At 43.2% G+C, this 11,610-nt stretch overlaps 1 protein-coding gene across 1 annotated transcript in view; it reads right to left on the reverse strand.

Moving 5' to 3' along the window:
- LOC101859118 (flocculation protein FLO11) overlaps positions 1-9,640 on the reverse strand; it is a 16,525-nt gene extending 6,885 nt beyond the window's left edge. Inside the window, exons 1-4 of the mRNA XM_035971395.1 lie at positions 9,620-9,640; positions 8,311-8,458; positions 4,535-7,260; positions 1,424-1,655 (exon numbers count right to left, since the gene is read on the reverse strand). Of these exons, the coding sequence (XP_035827288.1) occupies positions 1,424-1,655; positions 4,535-7,260; positions 8,311-8,458; positions 9,620-9,640 (3,127 nt within the window). The remainder of the gene's footprint in view (positions 1-1,423; positions 1,656-4,534; positions 7,261-8,310; positions 8,459-9,619) is intronic.
- Positions 9,641-11,610: the final 1,970 nt, after the last annotated feature.

The following is an 11,610-nucleotide window of genomic DNA, read 5'->3' on the forward strand; positions in this document are numbered from 1 at the left end:
CAGCAGCAACAGCAGCAACAGCAGCAACAGCAGCAACAGCAGCAACAGCAGCAACAGCAGCAACAATAAGGAAGAAGACAATGCTGTTGCTTTGTGTATTTATTTTTTTTAACCAAAAGAAAATGGACCCACGGTTTACTTTAAGCTGAAATTAGAACTTTTACGTCACTCGTAACACAAACAGGTCAGAACATTAATAGGGGGGGGGGGGCTCTCGTGGCCCAGAGGTTAAGGTGTTAGCCTCTCATTCAAAAGGTCCCGGGTTCGAATCCTGGTAGCGACCGAAAAATGTTCTTCTCTAAAAATTGTCTCCTTTCACAACCTTTTCTGCTCTCTAGCAATATTCTGTCGTATGCTTTCGTCTCCTCTTTCTGCCCCCACCCCATCACCTCCTTTGCCCACTCCTCTGGGCTCCTGATTCTTTCTGCAGCCTTTCAACTGCTACTCCTTGACTCCTTACAGCTGTCTTTCTGCCACACCCCTGATCTTCTGATAGGAAAGATCTACACCTAGCCTTCTCGGACAAGGGCGAAAAATCTTGGAGTGCCCGTGTGCAAGTTGCGCACGTTAAAGATCCCTTGGTGGTCTAAAATCGATAAAAGTAGGCTTCGGCCGCCACCCGGGAAAAATTCAAAATTTCCTACCAACTAAAAGTATTAGGTGTGTCCCGCGCGCTCATATGACCTTATGCAGTTGCGAGCGCCGTAAAACACTTTACAAAAACAAAAACAAACAATAGCATTAATACCATTGATTAAAGGTGTGGTTAGAAAGCAACATTCGAAAAGGGGGGGGGGGGAGAGAGAGAGAGATACGGAAGATAGAAGCTTGATTGGAAAAGAAAAAACACCGGAGAGACTAGTTCAACACATAACATAAGATTGAAAAGACGGAGCAAATCAAGCCAGGGCGCCCACCGACCGCCCACACCTCTAATTGGTACCATGGTCGCTTTTAAGAACAAGGGGGCTATCTAGAAAAATGTTGTTTTGAGAAAATCGAAATTAACGTATTTTGCCCCTTGTTCAGTGTCTTTAAAAGACCAGGAGAGTTTTCTCTATAACCAAACAAATATACACACCAAAGAAACCAAACTTCTCCTATAGGTAGGGCAATGCCCACTTTTGGTGGGAGTCAAGATTTCTGGAAACCCCCCAAATCTGGGTTAGCCCGCTTGTCTTTAAAAGCGACCAATTGTTGGTACATATACGTTTCGTGGCGTCCGTAGCCTAGAATGCGGATTCGGGGTTCGAGCCTCAGCTCGGTCCGACGTTGTGTCCTTGGGAAAGACACTTTACACGAACTTCCCACTTGGCTCGGTCCTATCGGAGACGGACGTTAAACTAGGAGGTCCCGCCTCTTAAATAACCTAATAGCGTTGATAGGGGGGTTAAACCTATACCAGTTATATACGTCGACCTACTTTTGGACATGACCACCTTGTCCGCCTGGCAGATATCTCGGAAGCCAGGCACAGACTTGAAGAAGCGGATAGTTTTTCGGACCATCGTGTTGAAAATTCCGGCCATCACCTCCATCCACTCTTTGCGTCCGTCCAGGTCGATACCAGTGGCATCGAGAATCTTATAGTACAGGTCTCGGTCCGTTAGATTCTGGCACTTTCCGAATACTTCTTCTCTCAGTCTTCTCACTCCCTGGTAAGGACATGCAGAAGAGAAAAAAAGCAATTCTAATAAATCTCTTTAGATGGATCACCTTTCTCGTCTCCCACTGTTGGTTAAATTTATTTATTTATTCATTCATTTATTTATTTATTCATTTTTTAAATTTATTTATTGATTAATTTATTCATTTATTCATTTATTTATTTATTAATTTATTTATTTATTTATGTATTTATTTATTTATTTACTTATTTATGCATTTATTTATCTATTTACTTATCAATTGGGGGAACATAGGCGTGCTACTTGTGGGAACTACTTCATCACAACTATTTGTTTCCTCTGGTTTTCTTGTTTTGAACTGTACGTTTTGTTTTTAGTAAGAGTTTTGTGGTGCTTGCAACTGCATTATAATGTGGCCATATGAGAGATATATAGATAAATAGACAGACAGAGAGAGAGAGAGAAAGAGGAGAGAGAGAGAGAGAGAGAGAGGAGAGAGAGAGAAAGAGAAAGAGTGAGAGAGAGAGGAGAGAGAGAGGAGAGAGAGAGAGAGAGAGAGAGAGAGAGAGAGAGAGAGAGAGAGAGAGAGTTAACTCGGAACTTTTCGAAGGACATCGCTGTGTAAAATTGCGTTTTGATCCTAACCTATATCATCATCATCATCCAGTGCCAGATCTGTTACACAAATCGGCGATCATGGTTTTCCATTTTCCACTCATTCCTTTGCTCGGATGCTCTTGAAAAAGCTACGTTTCCCTGATCTTTCCCTGTTACGCATTTGTTTAGGTTCCTTAAGTATGTTGTTCTGGGCCTACCCCTGCCTCGCTTGCCCTCAATTTTGCCAGTGAGAGCTGGATGTTCAAGACCCTTACGTCTATTCAGGTGTCCCAAAAACTGCATTTCTCGTTTCCTGATAGTTTTTAACATTGAGCGTCCCACGTGGGCTTCATCAAGCATTACTTCATTTGATTTCTTTTCCTTCCACGATACTCTTAGCAGTCTCCTAAGCTATATCACATCTCTGAAAAATGAACCTATTTGGATTATAATCATTATCTCATGTGAGCATCGTTAAGCACGGGAGGTAAGGAGATGGGCTGATGCTCATGTAAATGCTTGTGGTAAATTATCTCCCCGTTTATTTTTAACCCCCAAAATTTTGGTGGGTATGTTGACAATTTAAAGCGTCAGACTAATTGGTCGCTTTTAAGCAGAAGGGGGCTATCCCGAAAAATGCTGTTTTGATAAAATGGAAGGTAAAGTTTTTGCCCCTTGTACAGTCTCTATTAAAGACAAGGAGAGTTTTCTCTGTATCCAAACAAAATATACACACCAATGAAACTAAACTTCTCCTATCGGTTGGGCAGTGCCCACTTTTGGTGTAGGTCAAGATTTCTGGAAACCCACAAAATCTGGGTTAGCCCGTTTGTCCTTAAAAGCAACCAATTGGGCACTGAATGATCAGTTTGTTCAAGCGTACAACAGCCAGACACACGCAGACATACAGCATTGCAGCCTGTTAGACACATACTTTTTCTCTTCTAATCACTAGATAGACTTATAAATAATACTAGCTGGGCCCCCTTTCGATGAAAGGAATGACAGGTGCATTAACATCAACTGAAAGTTGTTGGACTTTTATATTTACACTCTACTGGAAATGAGCAATAAATCTTGTGAGATGCAAAAAATTAGGAGGTCTAGATCTATACTCTCAAAACATAATACGCCTCGTGAAATATCACCTCCGCTTCCGCACCAGATTTTCTTACATTACAGAGACAGAAGTGTCGGCCTACAAAAGCGATCGGCGAAATAAAGAAATTTAGCTTTTTGCAGCAAAAATGTCTCAAAACTGAAAAAAAGAAGGGCGTCATGATCTGGAGCATATTTTAAAGAATCTTTTGGCGAAAACTGCATGTCGATCGATGCAGCCAGTAAAAAGCCTTTTGAATTACAAAATTCGGCCACCACAAACAAGTAATAGACACCTGAGTGATCTACCCACTAAAAGGCCGTATTGTGTCGACGTGCTTGTCTTTACTCAGACAACGAGTGGTCCTATGATAATGTGGTATATTATGTAGACAGTAGTTCTGAGTATTGCAGAACATAAATGGAAGGTTTCTCTTCAAGTCCTTCTTTTCGAAATACCAAAATGGTATCTCCCACGGAAATGAAATGTGCATTACGGTTACTGTGTAGTCAACAAAAGAGCCGTGCTGGTTTGTAGCAGAAGAAAGATAACGCGTAGTGTTAGCACTCTCCCCGCCTTCTTACCCCCACCCCCTTTCCCACCCCTCCCCCCTCCCGCACAAAAAAAATACACACACACCCGAAATGCCATTATTTTCGGGGAGTATTTTTAGAAACATTGTGTTCATACCACCTTTTGATGGCTGGATACAAAACTCTGACAAACGCCATTTAGCAATTTGGTATTTTGTTTAAGTTTCGCTTTCTGGGCCTATGTGTGTTTTAAATCCCAGAACGTTGAAACTGCTCCAGAATGATATCCAGTTTTCTGACGTAATATCATGGATTTACAGCGCCTAGAGATTGCTGTTGGAAAGGAAATTTGAGCAGTACAAAAGCTTATAGTCTCATTCTACAAATGGGTGGATCATTCTGTATTGAAAAAAGATAAAGTAACTAATTATGATGGCGCTCATATGACCTAATGCAGTTGCGAGCCCCGTAAAACTTCTACTTAAACTTTTTGTAAAAATTATTATGACGGAGACAACATCAAATTTTTGCAGTGTATTTTTTAATTTTCGTTTTACCAGATTGCGTGTTGGTACGAACAGAACCCAGAACCTCCTTCTACAAAAAAAAACCCAAATATGAACTAGAACGAACGATACTTTTCTCATTTCTTTGGACTCATCACAACTCACACTTACCAGAAACGATTCCTCTTTCTCTGCGATGTCGGCTTCTGACAACAGGTTGGAGTCGATTACCACGATATGTTCATGCGATACTCTCAGAGATTCGAATGCTTCGTCCAGCTCACATTCCGAGAACTCGCACCAGGGTAAAGTCTCGTAGTAATCGTCGCCGCCGCGCGAGACGGGGCGAGCGATACTTGTGGGAGAATTCCTGCTCGATTCATCGTCATCACATTGACCAGATTCCAACTGTTTTTCGTTGTCATCCAGATTTCCTCGTCTGAGATCTGTGACGGATTGCCCAGATGTGGCGCTTCCCTTCAACGTGGCGTTCTGAGATAGATTCTGTGTTGAGATGCCAGAGTCGAATATGAAGTACAACCCATTGGCAGTTTTGGGGGCACTGTGTGAGAGTTGGGTAGGTAACGGTGCGGTCAGAAGTGGAGTCTGTGGCGATGGAGGTGCGGGGGAGGACGCTGGAGAGGAGGGCAGGGAGGCAGAGGAGGGCAGAGGGGAAGAGGAGGGCAGGGAGGCAGAGGAGGGCAGAGGGGAAGAGAATGATGAACTGTCTGAGCTTCTTTGCGAGAGGGAAGGCAATGGAGGGGATGGAAGGACATTTTCCAAACATGGCTGAGAGAGATTGGGCAATAGGAAATTTTCTTGAGTATCTGTGGACTGTGGCTTCGGCGAGGAATTTCTGCAAGAACTGCGGGAAAGGAACGGTACGTTGGAAACGGTGGGAGATCTTTTTGCACAATTTGCGTTTCTGATCTGTGGGGGGAAGGGGTCGGCCTCGATGTAGGCCGGCAGTTCAGTCGCTGCGCAAGCCGTCTGAGGTACTGAGGGTTGTGGTATTGCGTCTGCTTCTAGTGGTCTACTTTGAAAACAAAAGTTCTCCGCTGTATCGTTTGATTTCAGACTTTCTAAGTTGAGATATAATTTATTGTCGTTTCCAGAGTCACTTTGAGTTCTATTAGTTTGTTCACCTCCAAAGTTCAGGGGCAGTTGGTTGGACATTTTGGGTTTTTTAGCTCGTCCTCCCGTCTCAAAACGCACGATCTCTTCGATGTGTGGCAACCCTTCTTCTCCAAAATTGACATCAGACCAAGCGAGGTGCCGCTGTCTTTTCAGGGCGTTGGACACAGGAGTTGTGCACGGTTTGTCTTCCCCCTGAGCCAGTGAAGGGATGGGTGATCGCTCCAGACCCCCGCCTCTTGTAGCAAGAGAGGGCTCCAGACAGCTGCTAGGATTACATTGGAGGGATGTGTTATCAGCGCCGCTTCTGTCGATCGTGTCCGTCAACTTCGCAGCTACTGGTGGTTCATTGTTGAAGTTGTCAGCACAACGAAGAGGTGCCGTCTGATCTTTGAGGATGTTTTGACGAGATAGATCGCTGAAACCGTTGATCTGGTGTTCAGATACGCTTGTTGTCGGTCCAGACATCATTGCTGCGTCTGGGAGGTCGAATTCGTAGAAGCCCATCTGTCCTTGACCCTTCCCGTCATTAGGGAAGGGCGGGAACTCTCCCTCTAGGAAATCGGAAAAGAAGAAATGACCGCCCCCGGTTTGGAAGGGAGCTTCTGGCGACAGTGTGTGACGCCCGCTGTCGTAAGAACTGTTTGGGGATGGGGGGAGGGGGGCTCCTGACTCCTCCCACGATTCGTGGCCTGGCGGGGGGTAGTTGTAGCTGCCTTCAGCGTACGGCGCGCTGTCTTGTGGGGGAAACGTGAACGCCCCGTCGAACGAATCCTGCGGGGAGATGCTGCTGTAGTATCGCGAGTCGTCTGAAGTCGGGAGCGCTTCGACCCACGGGGAGTCAAACGTGAGGAAGGAAGCAGAGCATGACGTCACGCCTGTACTTGATGCACCCGACGACATGGATGAGTAGTTGGACACCGGCGACAGCGTGGTCAAGGAGGGGGAGGGCTCGGGGTCGGCTTGACGGAACAACGCGTCCTCCTGAAGCGACGAGTATGGCAGACAGTGAGGGTCAGCGGGAGTGTATGGAACACAGTGAGCGTCAGAATTGTCTAAAACCATAGATGGTTCGCTGAAGCCGTACTCAACAAATGAACTCTCTGACAAAAACTGATTCCTACATTCCAGCATTCTTTGAGGACATTGAACGTCTGAACTGCTGCTTGAAGTTTCAGGGAGAAGACAAGCTTCTGCTCCGTTTCGGAAGTCCAAGTCCTTTGACCCCTCACCCCCTGACCTAGACACTGTAACCTCCATGTAGCCACCCGGAGAGTTCTCACGCTTAGACACTTCTCTCACAGCACAGCTCGTCATCGCAGCCCCCTCCGCCGACTTTGTTGGGGAAAGCTGACACCCCACAGAGAAGCTGGAATTCCGCTCTGTCTCTCCGCCGTGACCTTGCGTCTCTCTGACCGGATGACACTTGGAGAGTACAGTGTTCTGGGCGTCTGGTTCTAACGGAAGAACGTCCCCTCCTTTATACCGCGACAACGACTCTTTGTCGTCTTGGCGGTATTCCGGGGTTTTGTTCTTGCTGTTATTGCTCTTGTTACCGTTGCTGTTTTTGCTGTTGTTGTTGCTGCTGCTGCTGTTGCTGTTGCTGTTGCTACTCGTTCGCTGTCGTTTTGCGGGAGGTTGTTGGAACTGTTTGATGTCCTCCTCCTCGGGCTCTCGGCCCACCACATTGTAGAAGTGGTACTCTATCATCTCCAGGATGTCGTGCGATTTCTTCACGTAGGAGTACCGGCCGGTTTTGATAGCTGGAAACATGTGATAATGATGATGATACTATTTATAGTAATAATAAAACTTATAATAATAATAATAATAATAACAATAATAATAATAATAATAATAATAATAATAATAATAATAATAATAATAATAATAATAACAATAATAATAATAATAATAGTATTAATAAGAAGAAGAAGAAGAAAAAGAAGAAAAAGAAGAAGAATAACAATAATATTAATAATAATAATAATAAATATAATGACGAAAACAATAATGATAATAATAATAATACACCAACAGCAATAATAATATTATAATTAATAATAATAATAATAATAATAATAATGATATAATGATAAAAATTAGAAAAATAATGACGATAATTTAAAAAACCTATAACATTAATAATATTAATAACATTAATATTAATAATAATAACAATAATAATAATAATAATAATAATAATAATAATAATAATAATAACAATAATAATAATAATAATAACAATAATAATATTAATAATAATAATAATAATGATGATGATAATAATAATAATAATGATTATAATAATAATTATTATTATTATAAATCTGAAAATATGAATAGGTCCAACTCAGATGGACTTATTCTTTATTGTTCCATGGAAGATAGTGTAAGGGATTGTTATATTAGCTCTGAGAGATTTTTACTAACGTTACAAAACGATAAAAGAGAGTTATAAATCAATGTATACATCAATTAATATTTTTTTTACAAAATGTTAGACATGACCCGATCCAAGACCTTAACCTATCTAAGACAACAGCTTTTTTTCTCGACAGTTGTTTACCTTCTTCGACATATTTGACAGAAATTCCTACCTAATATCGTGCAAAAGGAAGAAAAAAAGAATAACACTGACACTCCTATTCCATACAATCAACGTCTCTCCCTCTTTCTCTCTCTCTCTCTCTCTCTCTCTCTCTCTCTCTCTCTCTCTCTCTCTCTCTCTCTCTCTCTCTATCTCTCTCCCTCCCTCTCTCCCACCCTCCCTCTCTCCCATCCTCCCTCTCTCCCACCCTCCCACAACCCACCATCTTTGCTCATCCCGACCTCCAGACATTTGTCGTGGCGACATTTGGGGCAGCTCTTGCGTCGCTTTGTCTCTGGTCCTATGACGCACAGTCCGTTCCCCACACAGACGTACGGCTCATGGCGGATCAGACTGCGACGGAAAAATCCCTGAAAAAGTCCAAGAAATTGACAGGTAAATATTTTTAAAGCCAATATTTTCAAGTTAGATTATATATATACATATGGTAAGAGGCCGGAGAATAGCTTCCGGTCTATTGACCGGCGCAGCGCCGGAGAATAGCCACTTGCATACATATTATTTTATATGGTCGCTTTTACAGACAAGTGGGCTAATCCAGATTTCGGGGCTTTCCAGAAATCTTGACCTACACCAAAAGTGGGCATTGTCCTACCAATAGGCGAAGTTTGGTTTCATTGGTGGGTATATTTTTATTTGGTTATAGAGAAAACTCTCACTGTCTTTTAATTAAAGAAATTAAACAAGGGGCAAAAACGTTACCTTCGACTTTCTCAAAACAGCTTTTTTCGGGATAGCCCCCTTGTGCTTAAACTGAGGAAGCGCTGTTTTGGGGTACTTCGTTATTCATGCCAAATTTGTTTTCAATTCTGTTTTCATTAACATAGAAAGGCAGGCATCACAATGCAAACAACAAAAAATTATGCAAATTTGAGTTGCTTATTTGTGTATGAAGTTTCGAAATATGCCGTAACATTGCCTTTGGTCAGCTGCTGGTCGACCATTTGTGTCCGTCAAGCCTTTAAAGATTTACATCATCATCATCATCATCATCATCATCATCATCATCATCATCAGTGCCTTTCACCCCTGGCAGGGCATACGCCACAAACAAGCTCCTTCCATTTATCTCTGTCCTGGGCCATCCTTCCTAGCTCGCTCCAAGTGAGCTTCATTTCTCTCATGTCCCTTTCCACGCATCTCCTCCTTGTTTCCCGTGACCTACCCCTGCCTCGTGCTCCTTGTGGGTTCCACTGCAGTGACTGAAGATTTACAAGCAACCATAATTTATGACCTTTTACTGTAAAACTCATAGATGTACGGTAAAACTAAAACTCTCACCAAATCAAAACAAAGATTGGGAGAAACGTTACAGTAACCCCCCCCCCCTAACACACACACACATACACACACACACACACACACACACACACACACACACACACACACACACACACACACACACACACACACATACCCCTCAGAGAGAAAAGCTTATCGCCTTGACTCGTATGAAGGGTGCTACAGGTGGCCAGAGTCACCTAGTCGACAAGGGGCAACAACCTACTTGCCTGGAGCTCTCTCAGTCTCATCTTTATCGAGGCCCGGAGAGCTGAGCTTTCTATGCCGCTATCACAGAGGAGAGAGGGCCAGGTGTGCAGCTTGAGCAGATTATCTATACATACATTTGTGAAAGTTCGTCACTTTGGAACCACTCAACTTTTTTTTTTTTTAAGTGGAGGGTTTTACGGCGCTCGCAACTGCGTAAGGTCATATGAGCGCCAAGGGGTGGGTGTCAACAGAGAAGTCTTTACAGGGTATCAGACTTACTCTGCTCAACTCTCTAGCCTAGCCTCAACAGCACAAAGTCTGCTTCGACTATCAGGGCACCCGGGAAATAGCGAGTCCATAGAGTGCGACAAACATACAAAACAAGTAGAGGGGGAAATGACGATAGTAAGGATTAGAAAAGAAAAAGCAGCAGTTCCCTGTTGTAGATCAGGCACATGATGAATCAGCCCATTTACAATTCTACTGTGCTTGAACGAGAAATGTCCCCCCTTTGGAAATGGTCTAAAGACACTACAGTCAGTGGCACTGCCCCGGGGGTGGTTAACTTTCGAATTGGAAAAAATTAATGGTGGTTCAGATTCATTTAAAAGTTGCACAGTTTTACTGAGGAGTCTGAAGTCACTGTATTTTAATTTTCAGGTTTTTATATTTATTAGTTTCGTTTAGATCTAATCTTAGGAAAGTCCGTCTTCTAAGACGCCATTGTAAACAAGTGTGGACTTCCGGCCACAAAGAGTGCGTGCACTGTTCCCCCACTTGACGACCGATTCTTTTGAGTCCGTTCATTGAACGGGAAACCCAGCTAGTCTGATACTGATAATAATTCTTGTGAGGTCTTACTCTGTTATTCATTTTCCCCTCCGTAAATGTGTTTGTTCGCTAAAGTTATCAAACTAGTTATTCTGTGGGCCTCAGGTTGTGTATTATCAGCCCATATTTCTTTCTGTGAGCTACTTTTAAGATCGTTTATTCTAGTTTCAACAAGTAAAAGCAAAAACAAAGAAAAAACAAAATCCGTGTCATCGAACCTAAAGCGTTAGTCAGCACTTTTTATACTTTCCTACTGTTATCATTGATGAGTCGGCTAAGGTCTCGGGAAGGTGGTGTCTACATCACATCTTTCATTTCTGGTTTCGTTACAGTTTACTGGCACTTACAACACAATAAGGTCATATTACAAGTGTCGAAGATTAGAGGTGTTACAAGAGAGTTACAATTTTTTTTAAACAGCAGGGAGGAGGGGACATAAGGACGATAGATGTTCAAGAGGAATGAAGGAGCAGGCCACACCAGAGCACCCGCCAACCACCCTCTTCTTTGTTTTCCGAAAAATAGATATCCATGGAGTGAACTACCGGGAAAACAAGCAACTTGTGTCCAGCGCTCGTACGACCGTCACGATACTGCCACGACAACTGCAACGACTGCAATAACAACAACAAAAACCACCCACCTTACAGGCCCAACAACAATAACAACAGCACCATCATCACCACCATCACCAACAAGAACAACACAACCACTAACAACAACACCACCACCACCAACAACAACAAAAACATCAACAACAACAACAACAACAACCAGAACCCCACAACCACCACCATCAACAACAACAACAACAACACCACCAACAACAACAAAAACATCAACAACAACAACAACAACCAGAACCCCACAACCACCACCATCAACAACAACAACAACACCACCACCACCACCATAAACAACAACAACCACAACAACACCACCACCATAAACAACAACAACAACAACAACATCAACAACAACAACGACACAATAAACAACAACAACAACACCATAAACAACAACAACAACCACAACAACCACCCACCTTACAAGCCCCACAAGTGGTGACCCCGTAGTGGAAGCCTGTCCCTTGCTCCCCACACACCTTGCACGGGGGCAGGTTAGGCGGAGGCTGGCTGCTCTGTGGGTTCTTGCGTCCTCGCATCTCGGGGGCTGGGTG

Source organism: Aplysia californica, unplaced genomic scaffold, assembly GCF_000002075.1.
Source record: "Aplysia californica isolate F4 #8 unplaced genomic scaffold, AplCal3.0 scaffold00427, whole genome shotgun sequence".
Classification (NCBI taxonomy): domain Eukaryota; kingdom Metazoa; phylum Mollusca; class Gastropoda; order Aplysiida; family Aplysiidae; genus Aplysia; species Aplysia californica.